At 50.3% G+C, this 18,956-nt stretch overlaps 1 protein-coding gene and 1 non-coding gene across 2 annotated transcripts in view; one reads left to right on the top strand and one right to left on the bottom strand.

Annotated features, from left to right (window-relative positions):
* The first annotated feature begins 284 nt into the window (after positions 1–284).
* Positions 285–18,956, top strand: part of SFRP1 (secreted frizzled related protein 1) — a 43,647-nt gene continuing 24,975 nt past the window's right edge. Inside the window, 2 exon segments of the mRNA NM_001261734.1 lie at positions 285–876; positions 5,924–6,001. Of these exon segments, the coding sequence (NP_001248663.1) occupies positions 333–876; positions 5,924–6,001 (622 nt within the window). The 5' untranslated portion in view covers positions 285–332.
* LOC114680475 (U6 spliceosomal RNA) lies at positions 11,289–11,395 on the bottom strand. The gene has a single exon (XR_003732696.1). It is a non-coding gene; the product is annotated as a U6 spliceosomal RNA (small nuclear RNA).

The following is an 18,956-nucleotide window of genomic DNA, read 5'->3' as shown; positions in this document are numbered from 1 at the left end:
GCTCGGCCGTAGGAGCCCCGCGCACTCCAGCCCTGCAGCCTCGCGAGTCGGTGCTGCGCGCCCGCCGCCCCGCGCCTTCCTGCTTGCTGTGCCTCCTGGAGCCGGGGCGCACCCAGCCGCAGGGCCGCCTCCCCGCCCGCGCCGCCTCCGACCGCAGGCCAAGGGCCGCCACCGGCTGGGGGGACCGGGCAGCAGCTTGCGGCCGCACAGCCGGACAGCGCTGGGGACTGCGCCTTTTGTCCCAGGAGGTCCCTGGAAGTTTGCGGCGGGACGCGCGCGGGGAGGCGGCGGAGGCAGCCCCGACGTCGCGGGGGACAGGGAGCAGAGCCGGCATGGGCAGCGGGCGCAGCGCGGGGGGCTGCCGGGGGGCAGCCCTGGGAGTGCTGCTGGCGCTGGGCGCCGCGCTCCTGGCAGTGGGCTTGGCCAGCGAGTACGACTACGTGAGCTTCCAGTCGGACATCGGCCCGTACCAGAGCGGGCGCTTCTACACCAAGCCGCCGCAGTGCGTGGACATCCCTGCGGATCTGCGGCTGTGCCACAACGTAGGCTACAAGAAGATGGTGCTGCCCAACCTGCTGGAGCACGAGACCATGGCGGAGGTGAAGCAGCAGGCCAGCAGCTGGGTGCCCCTGCTCAACAAGAACTGCCACGCCGGCACCCAGGTCTTCCTCTGCTCGCTGTTCGCGCCCGTCTGCCTGGATCGGCCCATCTACCCGTGCCGCTGGCTCTGCGAGGCCGTGCGCGACTCGTGCGAGCCGGTCATGCAGTTCTTCGGCTTCTACTGGCCCGAGATGCTCAAGTGTGACAAGTTCCCCGAAGGGGACGTCTGCATCGCCATGACGCCGCCCAATGCCACCGAAGCCTCCAAGCCCCAAGGTAAGGCTGCCCCCTCCCACGTGTGCGAGCCGCCCCCGCCTCCTCCCCACTCCCCCGGCGGGGGCTGCAGGAGAACCAGCGCCACCCTACGCCTGCCCGCCGCTGGGTCCAGGCGCTGGGGACTGACGGCCCGAGGTTGCTCGCATGCTGTGCACGTGATTCCTAAGCGCGTCTGGTCTGTCCCAGGTATCGCTCAGCGCCCCTCGCGACCCAGGTGCACGGCGGGGCTGGCCCAGGAGCGGTGGATCTGTGCCTCGGCCTCGCAGGGACTCGCTGTGGTCTCCGGAGCCAATCTTCCTGGGATCCAGCTTCGCCTTTTCCATACCTGAAGCAAAGCTTTGCGCTTTAAGTAACAGGGAAGCTTCCCTCTCCTCGGGGAGAACTCCGAGACCCCATCGAAGTTTTTAACCTCCTAGACGGGAGGAAAAAACCCAAACCCAAAATGTAGAAAGTTCAGAAAGGCCGAGAGAATGTTTGACGCAGCTTTTGTTTATTTTCATAGGTTCGACAAAGATTTTAAAAAATCAAACCAAGCCCTTTCCTTCCCTGATCATTCAGTCAAGTAGCTTCGGGATTGCTGCGGAACTGGCTGAGAAAGTTTAGGAAGCATGGAGGCTTCTGTTTCTCCACCCCTTCCAGGTACCAGCTCTGCCCTCGCAGGGCTGGGGGTGGAAAGTATTTTCTCCCTCCCTCTCGCTTACCCCCTGCTTCTCTCATTTACACAAATCCTCAGCTCATTAGAAAGATAAAAATGTAATTAGCTCATTGTTCATCTCCTCCCGGGGAGAGCAGCCCTGCAAATTGGAGACTTTCCTAATAGCCTGAGGGACCGGCCTGAGGTTCCTCTCAGAACCCCCTTATTCTTGAGGGGGAAGAAAAAAATTCTGGGAAGTCAAAATGAAATAAATATAAATATAAAATATGCACATCACAGGCCTGACTTCGATAGCAGTAAATTGAACCCAGAATTCGTTGGAAGCGAAGTTTAGGCTCTGAGGTGTGGAGAGGGTCAGGGATGGGGGAGCTGTACCCCAGCTGCGCTTAGCAACACACAGGCTTCCTGAGGGCTTTTTGAGGAGGGCCTTTAGGGTGGGGAGAACGGTTGCCTACACTTAGCTCACCTAAAGTGTCTTTTTAACTCTGTTATTGATGCTAAAAGAGGGGCGTACAGTCACCTGGCTCCTCAGAGTGAGGATTTGGGCAGGTTGGGAAAAGGGACACCCCAAATTTTGGATGCTTTTGCTTATTCTAAGGAGGGAGGAGATGGGTCCACAGTGACTGACATTAGATGGCTGGGTGGAAACGCACTGATTGTCCGCAGTGGCCAGATCTGGGCACCGCTGCTCTCAGGGTCAACTCGTGGTGGGAATGGAGTGTGGGTAGCGGATACATCTGCACTTTGCGAGCGAGAACTGAGCAGTTACCTGGAGCAAACAAAGCGCCTTGTGTTCTGTTGGCGTGCACCCATTCCCTGAAGCCTGCGGGAATTTCCTTCTCCCCTTCCTCAGCCAGTGGGGATTAGCCCGGCGCTGCCCTGAGAGGCCGTGCCCAGCCCTGAGCTGGAGTCCATTCCCAATGGCCACCGATGGTCTCTTTCTGGGACTGGCTGCAGACATGAGTGGACACCTTAGGGGGATCGGCTGCGGAAAAGGTGCTGCAGTCCACAGGGAACATGGGGGGATTGGACGGGTTGCCTGCAGAAGAGAGGAAAGAATCCTCACCCCAGCCCCCAAAAGGCTGTGATGGGGTGGGGAAACCCCATAATCGCTGTCTTCCGGACACCTTTTGCCCCTTGGCTGCAGTTCCACCAGTCGGCGCCCTTCTCAGCCTGGCTTGGAACCGTCCTCACTCTCCTCCCAGCAGCGCTCAGGTAGTCACCTTCTCAAGACAGGTCTTTGAGGAACAAAGAGAAAAGCGGGGAGAGGGCCGGTCGGGAGTGGGGCTTGGAACTGGTTTTCCCCTCAGTGGTTTTGGTGGAGGGCTCTGCCCTGAGAGGGCACACCATCCTCCCCAGGACTGCAATCCCTGGTGTAAGGGAGCCCCACGTGATTTCCTCCGAGGTCCCTGTGGAGGGGAGGGTGGGGCGTGTGTGTGTGTGTGTGTGTGTGTAGGTGTGTAGAGGGCAGGTCAAGACAAACATGACTACTGATCCTCATAACCTTATGGCTTGTGGCTGTGGAGTAATAACTGGTACTTTCCAATGAGAATAAGTACGCATGCACTACTCTTTTATTCGTTTATTCTTCATGCTTTTATTCTTTAAAATTAAAATGCATTTTCAAAGCAGTGTTGTATCTTTGCATACTAGTTTCTTTTCACACACTTGGGCATATTCAGTTTTGGGGTATTGGCCAGCTCTCCGTGGTCATGTGTTACTAAGGAGAAACCTGATAATGAGAAATGACTTGACATTTTTCCCCCCACAAAGGCTGATACCCAAGCCATAGCAGCTTCTGTTATGGAAGAGGCAATTGTTCTTTTGCTAGGGAAGTTATTTCTAAATTTGGCACTTCCACTAGAACTGTGAACTCCCAGGCTGATGCATTGTTGTTTCCCTCTCTGCCTGGTTTTACTGGTTGAAGTTGTATGAGCCAGCGCACTGGGTTTGATTTTGTTGTCGTTTGGGCATGTCGTGCATTTAATCAGCCTGGCAGAGGCCACAGAGCCCTCAGTTCCCCAGAAAGCCTTCCTTAGGGCTCCTTTTTGGACCCCCAGGAACTGGCCAGGGAAGATTGTGGGGGTTGTATGTGAGAGAGGGAAAGAAAAAAGAGAGAGAGAGAGAGAGAGAGCGAGAGAGAGCGTGCGCACTTGTGTGTGTGGATTGATATATTACAAAAATCACTTAATCCTGATTCAGTTGTTGGGCTGTCTCCTCCACACCCCCTTAAATATTAATAAACACAAAACTTTTTGTTGTTGTTGTTGTTCATTTGCTTTAAACATTATTTGAAATACACCTGAAAACAGCTGTTTAGTTCCACCTTTCAGAAGGATGACTGGGTGGATTTCTCCTGCAGACGCAGCCTGTACGGCCCTAAGACGTACCAATGAGGTGCAGATTAATACCGTATCACACATTTCTCTTTCTCTCTCTGGATCAGGCTGCTCCAGAGTCAGCCGTTAGAAAAGCTGAGATAGGGGAAAGCCGTGATAAAAACACACAGAGCCCACCCCAATGAGCTCCTGCCATTCTGAGAGGCACTGAAGTCAAAACATATTTGACGGGACTGAGGAAAATGTCCCTGAGAAGTGCAGAGCCATCCTTGGCTGGTTGGGTCAGGTGAACTTCAAGCGTCCAGAGGAGATGCAATGAGTGTGTGGAGTGGGCAAGATGTGCCCTTTATATTCGGATCACTGTGACTTTGCTATTTGGTCAAGATTGTATTCACAGAACCTTGCAATGTGTGTTTGTGTAAATCCCACTTTTCTTTTTTCAAAATAACCTAAACAAGGAAAACCCAAAAGCACAGTTCACTCTCCTTGTGCAAGCAACCTGGTCTTTTCCATGTTGTCACACTTCCTCTTCCCCAAGCGGAAGCAAAAACCATAATGCAAAATTCTTGTCTCCTTTGTGAGAATGACCACCTCTAGAACCCAATCTCAAGTTCTGGGTGCAAAGCAGATTTCCAGCATCTGGGCTAAGGACAGTCATGCCATCGTCTGCTTGGAGCGTGGTTCTTAACCGCACTGAGAATCTGGAAGGTGTTTGCTCCTGGGTGCAGAATAAAGGTGGGAGAAGAATGTGTCAATAAAAACTAAGGATGGGGTCTCTGCTGGGCCCTGCAGGGACCCTGCTTGGAAGTGGGGAGTGGTCTATGGGCACCTGTGTCTTGAGGGCAGCCTTGAGCTGGGGGTGCTCTGCAGGTCCACTCTTCTCTTCCACTTGTGGAGCCTTTGCCTCTTTCAATGTCTGAGCCATAGCGGGAGCTGATGGGGAGGGAGATGCTGCCACAGAAGCCACGGTGGAGGAGGATGAAGAACAGTGGGCTCCAAGCACACCAAGCCCCACCTGCTCTCCCTGAGTGCAGTGTCAGGTGTGACTTTCTTGTGCTCTTCAGCTCCAGCCTGGCTTGGCCTCCTGTGCTGTGCCTGGGGTTGGGGTGCCCCTAGAATGTGCTCATGATATTTCCTAGACAGTCAGTAAGCTCCAGGCTGCTTGATAGGTGAGGATGATGACAATGATGATAAGCCACTTCAGCTCTTGGAGGAAAGCGCTGTCCGGCTCTCCCTCTGTCCTGGGAAGCAGGGGTCCTTTACCTCTTCCGACTTCAGAAGTATATTGGCTTGGAGGAGGCCTCTGCCCTGGCCTCAGATATCTCCTCCCAGGCAGTGGAGCTGCCTCCCAGCGTTATGCACATCTGCCCCCACACACCTCCTCTTCAAAGCACTTCACAGTTGCCCAGGAAAGAGCCTCCAAAGGGCCCCTTCCTATCCAGCCCTGTCCTCCCATTTGGCAGTGCCTGCTAGTGCCCCACCCCGCCCGCCTGCCCTGGCCTCCTGCTGCGGTGGCCCTTTTGGAGAGGAAGTGTTCAGGGGCTGAGGGCTGGAGTTTGTGAGTCTGGCTGAGTTTCTTTCTCTCTTGGCTCCCGGAGATCTGGTCAGAGGGATCAGCAGGCTAGCTGGGAGTGTGGAAATGGGAAGGGGGCAGGAATCGGAGGGAGGTATTGAAAGGAGAAGGGAGAGGATGGGAAACAAACGCCAGGAAGAGATCTCTGTGAGTTCGTAAGCCAGCTTTTCCCGGCACTCACAGCGTCCCACAAGTCATCATTCACATGACCTGCCCCCACCCAGCCTCAGGTCATGCTGGCTTAAATAACTGTGTCACATTTAGCAGCTCTGGGCCAAAATGTTTCAAGAAACCTGCGCCTGCTCTGATTGTAGACCCTGGGCTCAAGCCTTCTTCTTTTCAATTCTCAGGTCCCCTTCATAAGTTCCAGAAGACCTTTAGTCACTTTCAGCCTGGACCCAGGGCTGATCTCTTCCCCAGGGGCTGCTCCCTTCCTGCTCTGTAACTTACAGTTCCGTTTCTCCCTACTTCCTTTCCCAGGCACAACGGTGTGTCCTCCCTGTGACAACGAGTTGAAATCCGAAGCCATCATTGAACATCTCTGCGCCAGCGAGTTTGGTAAGAAAGCGTTTCTAGCTGCCTCTGGAAGGTTTGGAACCTCCTGGTCTGTGTCCCTGCCGGATGGAGGCCCTGCTGGTGTATCTCCTTGCAGCTTTCTACATTCTCTACCTCATTCCTCTCCAAATAGCTGCTTTTCTCAGGCAGATGGGAGACTAGACAGGGTCCAGACCCAGCCAATTTTTATGAAGGCCATACTTTGCCCTCCTTTGTGGGGGATCGCTGGACAGATTTTTGGGGATCTTCTCTAGGCATGCAGGGAGGCTGAATTGGGGACAGGTCGAGAGGAGCAGGGAAGGACAGCAGCTCCTTCTCGGAAGCTGCAGGAGGTACAAGTTGCCACCTGTTCCTGCATCTGGTTGGGCCCAGCTTTTTCTGGACTGGCTCTTTTTTTTCTTTCTTTTTTTTTTTTTTTAACATCTACCCCTAGGTGTCAGCATGACTCTGTCCAGGATTTAAACGGCTGCCCTCCGGGTGCCTTCCCAGGGAGGGGAGATTTCAATGCTTAGGGGATTCACAGGAGGGTCCTTATCAGGTTCTGCAAGGCAAAGAAAATGGACATTCCCACAGTAGTGTGGTTTTTCTCTCTTCTTCCCGTCACTCTCCATCGAAAGAGAATTCTGAACCAGCACTCTCAGCTCCAGGAGGAGGAGGAGCTGGTGGGGATCAGGGGGAGGTGGGGGAGCTGCCAGGGGTCTTGGGGCCTTCCAGGGATGGTCTGTTATAGTCTGACCTACAGAAGACCCGAATTCACCACACCCCGAGAGTCTCTCCTCTGAGCCAAGTAAATGTAAACGGCATCCCTTTGGAGGGCCAGCTCCCTCTCTCTCGCGTCTATCTGACATGGATGCAGAAAAGTGGCTCTGGCCAAGCCACACTTTCAGAAGGATCAGTGTGATGCTGAACAATGTGTTTCTCATAATTCCTGCCTTGTGTCCCTGAGATCGGCTTTCTTGCAGAATTCTTATCTGGAAAAGTGTAAAGATAGGTGATGGGAGTCCATTCGGAGGCATCCCAGGCCATGTTTTCATTAATCAAACCTGATAAAGTACATGTTCCTGCAAAGAGCCCTGTCAAAGTAAGCTGCACACACGTGGGAGGACACACGCAAGTCGGAGGGAATCATGCCTCATGACGGTCATTCTCAGGGTATTGCAATTGTGGATGAAGATGGAAGCTGGATGTAGATGGCCACCAGAGCTGAACTGGAGACCGTGTGTCTTATTTCCACACATGGGGAAGATTGATGTGTTCTCTATGATGCAGCAGTGTGAGTTACTTGTCTGTTTCTGCATTAACTCAAATTTGTCAGTGAGGATTCCCTGTATACCGAGTGCTTTTTGAGTTCTATAGATACGGATCGAGGGTGAAACTCTTCCTCTAAGTAAATGTAACACATGAGTATTATTTTTTTAAAAAGACAGAAATTGGCGGATTCAGACCCTTTGCCACACAGGCTGAAGAGGCAAGCCTTGGGAAAGAATTTGAATCTGGCAAGGTTGACCTTAAGGTGTAGGGCAGGAGTCTAGAGGGCACTCAGGTAACTCACCTGGAACGGACATCTTCTTCCCATGGCAGCAGACACCTGTCAAATCAGCCAGCATCCTGTACACAGAAGAGGATGGAGGATCTCATGTCGATAACCAATCAGGGTTTGTGGAATCTGAGTGATTAGCTGTTTGGGATTGGGTTCCTTTAGCCCTGACAATATTTTCTTCTTGGGTTCACAGAACTTTTGGGTTCCTCCTAGACCCAGATCTTATCCAGTCCTCTTATTTGATAAAGAAGGAATTTGACTTTCCCAACTGGAGTCCTTTTATACTCTGCCACCTGGCCTTGTCACTTAAGAGTCAATGCACAGCCTCTGAGCTTCGCCACGGAGGCACTGACCTCCTTAGTGTGCGTATGGTGTATGGCAGGCTTTTTTGAGCTGGTTGCAGGAGAAACCTTTTTGGTTTTTTGTCTGTAATGTTCTCATAAAACAATATATAGGAATTTTTTTTCTTTCTCTCTCTGCAGGGGCTGAGCTTAGCTCTGCCCTTCTTAGCACCTCAGAGAATGCACCCTTGTCGAGAAACGTGTTTCCTAGCTCAGCTCACTTCAAGTAAGTGAGGCAGTCAGCCACAATGATGGGATTCAGTTAGGAAACAAAGAAATTGAACAATGCAAGCTGACACACAGCAGAGAAGAAAGAGAATGCTTGACTCCCTCTTCCAGGGATCAAACTTTGCATTAAGTGGCCCTGACATCCTCAGTGGGAAGACATCAGGGTGCTGGAAGGCTCTCTGTGAGCTCCAGGAATAAGGGGGTGCATTTCCCTGGGTAAGCAGCACCCTCGTCCACCTGCCACTGCATCTCTGGTCCCTGGCAGCCTCTGTGGAGCTGGGCATATCTGACCCCTGACCTTCTCCCCATGCAATGCGCTTTAACCCCTTGGCAGATCTGCTTAGTCACTCGTGTCTCCAGCCCTGTGCCCCCTCAGTTCAGGGCACATTTTTTCCCCAATAGGAAAAAAACATGAGCAGAAAAGCCTGGGTGCTGATGCTCAGAAGTGCAGCTGATCAACCTGGATCAAGCACCAGATGTGGGAGCCAAGACTTAGACTGGGCAAAGTCACCGCATTGAACATGGTGACCGGCCTGTCTGCTGGCTTCCGTCAGCTCGCAGGGCTCTGTTTTTTGTTCTCTCTCTGCTTTTCCTGCTCTGTGACAACAGGGTGCCACTCTTGCCTCTTAAATAGCCCAATATAGTATTTGCGAGCCGCCACACTAATCATCTTGCTGTTAACAGCTCAGCACCCACAGCCGTCTTCCCTTTGGATTGGTTTATTCCAGGGATATGAGGATCTGATTTATTTATAATTGCGGTGAGGTTAATTCCTGCCTCTGGCCACTTTCTCTGGCTTCTTCTGCAGTATCTGTAAACACCCGTAAGCTTTTGTGGGGGCAATCTGCATGGTGATATACTTCTGCTAGGAGAGTTCAGAGCTTCCACTTGTACTGCTTTCTTCAGTGTTTTGAGCTTGAGAGTTCAGGTGGCAATTTCTTCAGCCCAGTATTTTCTCCTTATGGAAAAGGATTTCTTTGCCCCTAGAAACTTTCCTTGCCATCTGGAAGGATTCTTTTTTCCATATATATATTTCCTCCTAAAGAGAAAAGCTGTACTATGCAACATTAAGGTTAGTCAAATAGGAAGGAAAAGAACATCAGCTTTCACAGTTAGCATTAGCGAGTATTTCCTAGTAGAAAGAGTTTCCTGCACCCCCGTACCTCCACTAATCTGTTCTCACTCTGCCTCCAACTTCTTTCAAGGTGTCTTGGCTGTGCTGCTGTTTGGGGGACAGCGTTTTAGTCTGATGGGAAGTTTGAGCTCTTGCAGAAAGTAGGCTCAGCCTTTCCAAAGTAAACCTTGGGTTTCCTCCCAAAGATGAAGCAAGCTGGCTGCTAGCACAGTCACTGTAGCACCTGCAGGCTGCCCGAGAGCAGCCTCTGTATCTGATGCCATGTTTTACCTGGTGGGAGAAGGTATTGTGAGACACACTATTCAGTTTGCACTACTGACAGAAAAAACAGAAAAACAAAAAAAATACTTCTTGCAGAAATGCTCAGAAAACCTGTGTCTTGGAATGAACAAAGTAAGGCCCATTTGCACTCAAATAGTCCCCGGCACAGTGTCTTATACATGGTAGACATAAAATGAAAGTTTGTCAGCTGAGTGTATGAATGACAGGGGATACTGGATGTGGATGTTGGAATTTTTTTTTTTTTTTTTTTTGAGACTGAGTCTTGCTCTACCCTGGCTGGAGTGCAGTGGCGTGATCTCAGCTCACTGCAATCTTTGCCCCCCTGGGCTCAAGCAGTTCTCCTGCCTCAGTCTCCCAAGTAGCTGGGACTACAGGCGCCCGCCACCACACCTGGCTAATTTTTGTATTTTTAGTAGAGATGGGGTTTCACCATGTTGGCCAGGCTGGTCTTGAACTCTTGACCCCAAGTGATCCCCCCACCTTGGCCTCCCAAAATGCTGGGATTACAGGCATGATGGACTTTTTTTTTTTTTTTTAAAGGAGAAGGCTCTTTTCAAGGTGGGTATCGGCAACTTGTGTATTAAGTTCAGGGAAAACTACATGCCCTGTTTTGGGTGACTGAGCATATAAGCATCCAGAATCTCATTCGGTCAAATAAAATTAGATATGGAAGGAATTGTTACCCCGGGGGTGGAATTCGTAGGTGGAAAACAACTGAGTTTTATTGTTACTGAAGATACATATCCTATCCACAGATCTGTACGAAATGGAGCAGTTAGGATGTTTTAGGCGCGTAAAAACCTGAGATTGGTCGATTGCTCAGTGCACTAGAGGTGTGACTCCCAGCTGAGAGCCCGTGTCTCTTTCTGAGCAGCCTTCTTGTGCATGGGAGGTGGGGGGTGGGGGTGGGCGGGCAGTGAAGAGATGGAGGCTGAGCCAGTGTTTGTCTTTTTGCATCTGGCTTATTTTACTATGCATCATGTCCTCATCTTTGGATACGACTACAAACTCTCGTAAGAAGGGGAGTGGAGAGAAGGATTTGCCCTCAAGTTCACCTTTATTTTCTGAAGCTTTTCTGGAGGTGGGTAAAGAAGAAGGGACAAGGGACGAGGGGGACGAGGGGGCTGTTCACAGCTCATGCGAACTGCCCGTTTCTTTGGGTGCTGTGTTGCTCACCTGTACCACTTAAATTTTTTTTAATGGATATAAAAGAGTTGCACATATTTATGGAGTATGTTTGATATTTTGATAAAAGCATCCAATGTGTAATGATCAAACCTGGGTAACTGGGGCTGGGCACGCTGTCTCACATCTGTAATCTCAGTGCTTTGGGAGGGTGAGGCAGAAGGACTGCTTGAGGTCAGGAGTTCCAGACTAGCCTCAACACCACAGGAAACATACTGAAACCCCATCCCCATTACAAATTAAATATTAACTGGGTATGGTGGCACACACCTGTAGTCCCAGCTACTTGGGAGGCTGAGGTGGGAGGATTGCTTGAACCCAGGAATTTGAGGCTACAGTGAGCCATGATCACACCACTGTACTCCAGCCTGGGCAACAAAGCAGGACTCTGTCTCAAAAAAAAAAAAAAAAAAAAAAAAAAATTGAGTAATTGTGATATCTACTACCTGAAATCCTGATCTTTGTGTTGGAAATGTTCCAAATCTACTCTTCTAGGTAATTTGAAATATACAGTAAATGATCGTTAACTATAGTTGCCTAGCTGTGCTACTGAAGACTGTATCCTACATCTTATCCTTTGAAAATACAGAACACTTCATGAACTCACATGTTTTTCTTGCACGGTGGCCATGTGAATCTGCTCTGTATTGTTCCAGTTTTACCGTGTGTGCTACTGAAGTGAGCCCCTGTACCACTTTGCCATTGTAAAGCAGTGTTGAGTTGGATAGGACATCAGAGATCAGCCAGTCCATGCCCTCACCTTACTGACTGAAGGCAATAAGACAAAAAAAGTAAAGGAGTTAGGCATTCAATGACCCAGGAGCACTGTACCTGGAACCCTGTTACTGCCCACCAGCACTTCCCTGGCAGCCAGGCCAGATTGCACACCCTTGCTCCTTCCCATCCTCTCACACCCATCATGGTGGACAGTAGTTGAGGAGCTTCCTGGGCAGGGGCATCAGGTGCTCCTTTACCCTCAGGGTTTGTAGAATTTAAATGGACTGATGTCTGTGCCCAGCACACAGAAGGAGCTCAGCAATCAGTGGCTCCCTTATTGGTGGGAAAGCCGGCAGTGTAGCAGAATGGAAAGAACACGGGCTCTGGGCCAAACAGACTTGGATTAAATCCCAACCCATTAAGCTAAGCGACCACCAGAAAGTCTCTTAAGCTCCCTCAGCCTGGCTCCTCATCAGCCAATTATGGATGAGAATTCCTACATGACTGTGTTGGGAGAATTGGATTTAATCAAGTGTGCACAGTTCCTGGAATACGGTGGCTGTTCAATCTGTAATAATTATTAAATCTTCTTATTGGAAAGAATTGTTTTAGGATGAAATTTAGCCCAGGAAGGAAAATTCTAGCACTAATGAAATCAGCTTGTTGGGGGAGAAGTTTTTTAGGAAGAAGAATGGAATATGCTAGTTAATTCTCTGGTTAACAGAGGATTCAACTGAAGAAGTGTTTTTAAAAACCCATTTGGAAGACCTTTAATAGCTTTAGGCTGCTGGGCGCGGTGGCTCATGCCTGTAATCCCAGCACTTTGGGAGGCCAAGGTGGGTGGATCACCTGAGGTCAGAAGTTCAAGACCAGCCTGGCCAAAATGGCAAAACCCCATCTCTACTAAAAATACAAAAATTAGCTGGGAATGGTGGCAGGCGCCTGTAATCCCAGCTACTCAGGAGGCTGAGGCAGAAGAATCGCTTGAACCTAGAGACCAAGGTTGCAGTGAGTTGAGATTGCGCTGCTGCAATCCAGTCTGGACGACAGTGCGAAACTCTTTCTCAAAAGAAAAAAAAAACCCACAAAAAAACTGCTTTATGCAGCTTCAAGGTGCTGCAGTTAACAATAACAATAACAAACAACTCCCCCTCGGAAAGCCAAACCCTAACTAGAAGTTAGGAGATCTGGGTTTTAGTGAGATGACATCCTTATGTCAAGGTAAACCTGGAAGCCTCCAGACAGTGATGAGGGCTGAATGTGGGAGCTGTGACTGCCTGGTGTTCCAGGATAGGCCCACTGAAGTTTCTTTTGTGTGTTTTTTAGAAACCCTGTACCTAACATGTTCTCCTTCTAATTTAGCAGGACTTATGTATGAGGGACTTCAGAGCCCCTTTGTGCTGTTTTACTTCCCTCTGTCCCCTTTTTTCTCCAGCAGTATCTCTGGGACAGTTTTCCCTTCCCCGACCCCAATACCTGCCTTGTGATATTCACTTCCTTTAACCAAAAAATAGACTATGCATTAAAAGGCGAATGAGCATTTAAATATTGGTAAGTTTCATCCAGTTTTGCAGAAATGTGCTGGAAGCTCCAATCTGTATGTGTGTGTGTGTGTGTGTGTGTATGTGTTTAAGAAGAACAAATGGCCAAGGAAATGTCAGACCATTGGCCTGCCTCGACCTTAGGGCAGCCAATTAAACATGCGTTCGCTTTGGAAGGCTTCTCAAAGGCCTATAGATTGTGCTTGAAATCTTTGTTTAGTCTTTCAGGAACACTGTCACATGGATGATTTATCAAAGAAAGTTGTTTATCTGGCAGTAAAATAAACTCTGGGCCTGTTCAGACTAAGATTTCCCGTGAATTTTTACCAAGGTAAACACTACTAACTGGCAGGTTGCAAACTCCGTGTGAAAACCAGACACATACAATACATATTTGAACTATAGCTTTGCTGTGTAGGGGGTCTGGCCTGCCGCTCGTGCTTGTCACTCCCACCGTGCTCAGAGGACCTGGCACCGCAGTCTGTCTGTCTGGGCGACCAAGAAGAGGGACTTGCCCCATCGTCAGTGTGTGCAGGAGCTGCCCCTGTAGCGTGAGCCTCCCTGGGTTTGAGTGCCTCTTACTGCTGTCACCTGGGGACTTCCTAATTCAGAGGGGGCAGGCTCAGGATGGTTCCCCTTCGCATCCCACAAATAGTTGGTGATGAGTTATGAGGACAGTGAACCAGAAGCAGCCAGCTTAGGTTTCTTTGAAAATAGACATTTGTTGAACCACTTTGGCAGGGGCTGGACATGTTGACTGATTTGGGAGCCGGGACCAGGGCGTGGTGGTAGGGGGTGAAGTCATCTTCTGGATTCTGCTGAGTGTTAATGACAGTGGCAAAAAAAATTTTTTTTGCTGCAGATGCTCCCCCAGTGTCTCTGGCTTTGCTAGTGGGTGGCTGTGGGAGACCCATTTGGGAATTAGGTAAGTCGAGTTCTGTGAGTGCCGCAGCACATATTTAAGTGAGGGGGTGGATGGACACATGAATGGTGATGATGGGGAAGAGATGAAATGAAGTCTTCCAAGTCTTTCCAGGGAAGGTACTGTAGTGATTTCTTTTTTTTTTTTTTGACAGCCTCTTGTTCTTGTTGCCCAGGCTGGCGTGCAGTGGTGTGATCTTGGCTCATTGCAACCTCTGCCTCCTGGGTTCAAGCATTTCTTCTGCCTCAGCCTCCCAAGTAGGTGGGATTACAGGCACCCACCACTACGCTCGGCTAATTTTTTTTCTTTTTTTTTTCTTTTTTTTTTTTTGAGATGGAGTCTCTCTTTCTCGTCTAGGCTGGAATGCAGTGTCGTGATCTCAGCTCACTGAAACCTCTGCCTCCCGGGTTCAAGCAATTCTCCTGCCTCAGCCTCCTGAGTAGCTGGGATTACAGGCGTGCGCCACCATGCCTGGCTAATTTTTGTATTTTTAGTAGAGACAAGGTTTCACCATGTTGGCCAGGCTTGTCTCAAGCTCCTGACCTCATGATCCGCCCACCTTGGCCTCCCAAAGTGCTGGGATTCCAGGCGTGAGCCACTGCACCGGCCTGTAGTGAATGATAGTGGTTTTTTCAGGGAGACTGCTGGATTATAAACTTCTTGTTCTTACAGTCCCAGCCAGCCCCAGATGCTGGAGTTTCTGTGTCCCACTAGCCTTGGGGTTCTTCCTGCAGGGCTGAGTTTAAGATGGTTGTGGGTAGCTCCCATAACTCATGCTGCACCCTGGGTCCTTCTCATCTCAACTCCTCAAAGGGGCAGGAGCAAGAACTGGGGACTCCTGAGAGAAGATGACATTTGTGTCTGTTTGGGCTTTTGGGGTTGGGATCTCGGTGCATGTGCAGAGCTTCCATATAGATGTTTGAGTCTTGAATGTAAAAGGTGTTGGTCTGTTAGGTTTGGGGGGCTGTGAGCCTGAGAGCTGAGGTTATTTGACAGTTCTTAGGGACTGATGTGCAGGTAATAGATGCTTACTGACTTGCATATATTTGAAGGCATAAAAGAGGTATTTTCTGTAGGGCAGGAATTAAGGGAAATCATTTACAAATTCTGAAAGGATGTCTGTGAGTTGTAAAGAGATGCCAAAATAGTACTTTGGCAGTGGGGAGAAAACGAGAAACCAGCTTCTCTAAATGATGTTCTTTCTCATTCAGGCAGGATTATGAGGGGGATTTTCTCTCTCTTGTTTTCTCTAGCCCTTCCATCAGCTTTCTCCGCAGGACATTTCCTTTTGGGACTACCTCAGATGTGTTCTCTTCTCTTTGTGAGCTCTTTGAAAATTATTTCACACTGGCGTCTTCCGCAACGGATGCATTCAGCTTTGGGGAATGGCTTATGGCTGAAGGAAATCCCCAACTGTATGTCTGTGGCACCAGAGCTAGAAACAAGCCTGGATAAGCACTTTAAACCCTGAGAACAGCTGGTGCCCGGAGAGCGCATTCCCTCCTGCGGTACTCCATAGGGTGGCCGTGCCAGCCCGCTGTGCTTGCCTCTCAGGCTCATAGACAGCCTGGGCACCCTCCACTTTTCCTATGGTCTCAGCACCATATGGAGGACCCTGTTCTTGCCCTCAACATATTTAAGAATCTGGAGGCCAAGTGTGGTGGCTCACGCCCGTAATCCCAGTGCTTTGAGAGGCTGAGGCAGGAAGATTGAGCCCAGGAGTTCAAGACCCTGTCTCTACAAAAAATAAAAAAATAGCCAGATGTGGTGGCACATTGTGGTCCCAGCTACTTGGTGGGACGTGCGTTTGAGCCTGCGAGGTCGAGGTTGCAGTGAGCTGTGTTCAGGACACTGCACTCCAGCCTGGGTCTGAAACAGGGCGAGACCTTGTCTCAAAACAGAAACAAAAACAAACCCCCCCACAAAACCCCCAAGAATCTGGTGGGTGAGACAGGCCTTTGCCATGCTTGTTTGTCTCTGTTCTTTGTATCTTCAGATGCCTTTGTGTGTAGTTCTAGCTCTCAGGCCTGAAGGAGGGAGGGGTGTTCGGTGGGGCCTGGAGAAATTCAGGGAAGTTTCTTGGAGGAGATGAGGATCTAACTGTCAGGCTGAAGATTAATGGAGAAAGTAGAGGAGGGCATTCCTGGTGTCAGGAGACGAGGACAGGGAAAGGGAGTTAAGACTCAAAGCAAGTAGTAATTCTTCAATTGATGAAACCTAAGCTGGTAAATAAATACAGAGGAGAATGTTGGTTTGTCATTTGTCAGTTATAACAACTCACTCCCCATTCTGTGTTCTGGTTAGCCCTGGCCCACAGCGTGGGGACTCAAAAGCTGGATCGAGGTATGGGAGGGGGAGTTGCTTCTTCCGATTTGCAGCTGTCTGTGTACCCAGCTCAAAGGGTGACGAGGTCCCAGCAAGGCTGCACCTGCTCCTGTGGTGCAGCAGTTGGAATGAATGGCCCATGTGTTTCAGGGTTCCCTCGTGGTTGTGGCCATGGGCCCGAGTCAGAGATGACACCCAGGGAGTGCATAGCTGCGAGGGGAAGGAGTTCAGTCAGGTAAGTACTTGTTGTCAGCCCTGGGCAAGGTGCTGAGAAGTGCACAGGCAAGATTTGAGCCTTGAGAGCGGCCTCTCATCTCCACGTTACCCGCAACCACTGCTTCCACTTACAGGATGCAGGGCTGGCTGGAAAGAGTCCCGACCTTTGTTCTGAGATGTAGAGGCACTAGAAGCCAAGATGTCCGCACAGTGCCAAATGCCAGCCGGCACCCAAACTCTCCGGTTACAGGGTCTTTACTCTTAACACACATTCATTTAAAAACAGGCTCATGATGTGTGTTTGTGCATGTGTTTTCTTTTGAAAATCTAACCACCTGCAGAAGGTGTGCACTCTTGCAGAGATAATTCAACAATCGTTGGGCTTTTACTGAGTCCTGCTTAGTCTATACCACATGTGTTGACTAGAATCCACATCCAGAAAGATTTTAGCTGTGTAAACAGAAGTGTTGATATCATTTCTTCCCAGGGCTTGGGAAGAGGGAAGTCTCCATAATTGTATTAGTTTGTTCTCACAGGCTATAAAGATACTACACCATTCTGGATACTTTATAAAGAAAAGAGGCTTAATTGACTCACAGGTCCACATGGCTGGGGAGACCTCAGGAAACTTACAGCCATGGCATAAGGGGGAGCAGGCACGTTCTACATGGCGGCAGGTGAGAGTGTGTGAAGGAAGTGAAGGGGGAAGAACCCCTTATAAAACCATCAGCTCTTGTGAGAACTCACTCACTATCATGAGAACAGCATGGGGGAAACTGTCCCTGTGATCCAGTCACCTCCCACCAAGTCTTTCCCTCAACACCTGGGGATTATAGTTCAAGAAGAGATTTGGGTGGGGACACAAATCCTAACCATATCAATAATCAGAGCCAAAAGGGGCTGCTATGGGGTCCTTGCTGCAAAGAATTCTGCAGCCGTCTCCTCCCTCCAAGTGCTCTTAACCCAAGTTAAGCCCTGGGTAAGGAAGGTGAAAACTCTGTTGGCCATAGATAGCTTTTACCTGCACACCTGAGTCCAGGAGCGGAGGTTTTTAATGGTGTAATTCTGCCTGGGGTGTGTTGCCTTTGAAGTGTGTTATGAGTGTGAAGCCCTGCAGTGAGCCTCGGGCTGGCCAGACAGGGGCTGGTGAGTTTTGGAGGAGAGGTTGAGGGTGTCTGTATTGAGGGGCCCCTGGCCACACTGGGGTACCTTGCTGTCTGCATGCCTGGGGCCTGTTTGAGGCAGAAGCTTTGGGTTTGTCACAGGCTTCGCCAAGGTGCCTCTGTCCATGCTCCAGCCCTGGCTCACAGTGCCTTTGTGCTGCTCCTCATGGTGTTTCCTGCCTCAGGGAGGAAACGCCTGGATTAACCTAATCTCATGTTAGTGTCACAGACCCAGTCAAGGCTAATTGCATGGTATGCGTGCTAGGCTCCACGCTGGTGAGTGTCCAGAAAATGGTCATGGGGTGTGACTGGGAAGTAGTTCTGCTCTGCCAGGACTTACCGTCTAGAGGAGGTCAGGAGATGCAGAGATGCCTGTGATAGAGAAGAGCTGGGAGCCACGGGAGCATAGAGCAGGGAGCTGGTCTTCAAGGAAATGAGAAAGGGGAGCTGCAGAGATGAGAGACCCTGTGCTGTCCTCCATGGACCTGGTAGGCATTTGTCCTCCATGGACCTGGTAGGCATTTGTCAGGCAGCAAAGGTGGGCCTAGGAAGATAATCCCAGCGGAGATCAGACCAGGAGCTGCGACGCTGCACTGGGGAGTGGTGAATCTTTTTGTGGTTAGCTTATCAGGCTGTGGTGGCGAGTGTCTAGAAATGATGACAAAACAGGCAAAAGACAGCTTGTGCAGCTATCTGACTGCTTTCTTACAGAATGGAGATTTGGCCTTGTTGGCAACACAGAGACACTGGGAACCTATTTTAAAACATGACTGTCTTATATCTTTAAAAAAGACCTCAAAAAAAAAAAAAAAAAAAAAAAGAGAGAGAAAAGGAGGAGGAAGAGGAGGACAAGAAGAGGAAGACCTCATTAATCAAATAACGAAGTCCTAATGGCAGAACTGCAGACACCAGTGGTGAGACGTTTTGGACAGGGAGCCTCTGAGTGAGGGTGGGAGGGAGAGAGGAGCCCTGGAGCCATGTCCCTGAGGAGAGGGCTCAGGGTGGTGCCTGTTGGGTCCGGGCCTGCTCAGGGCCACCCACTTGAAGGAGCCCTCGGGAGGTGGCTGATGAGGTCAGCACAGCTGCCCTGGCCGTCAGGGAAGGGGCCATCTGCAGCGGTCAGTGCCCCGGGACACCTGCGTTCTGCGTGTGCAGAGTGGGAGCCAGAACCTGTAATCAACTCATACTTGGGTCACCGCAGGACTGGCCATTACCAAGAGCCGTTGTCAGGACCCATAAATGGCCCTGACTTTTCTTTCCAGACCTTGTTTCCAGATCAGGGGCAGGAGGCACAGTGCCTCCGGAGCCAGCCCTAAAGCATTGCACTGGGAATGGCATTCATGAGGGCCTGTGGGGCTGGGTT

The sequence above is a fragment of the Macaca mulatta genome, chromosome 8, assembly GCF_049350105.2.
Source record: "Macaca mulatta isolate MMU2019108-1 chromosome 8, T2T-MMU8v2.0, whole genome shotgun sequence".
Classification (NCBI taxonomy): domain Eukaryota; kingdom Metazoa; phylum Chordata; class Mammalia; order Primates; family Cercopithecidae; genus Macaca; species Macaca mulatta.
The sequence above is the reverse complement of the archived record's forward strand: the minus strand, read 5'-3'. Positions and strand labels throughout refer to the sequence as shown.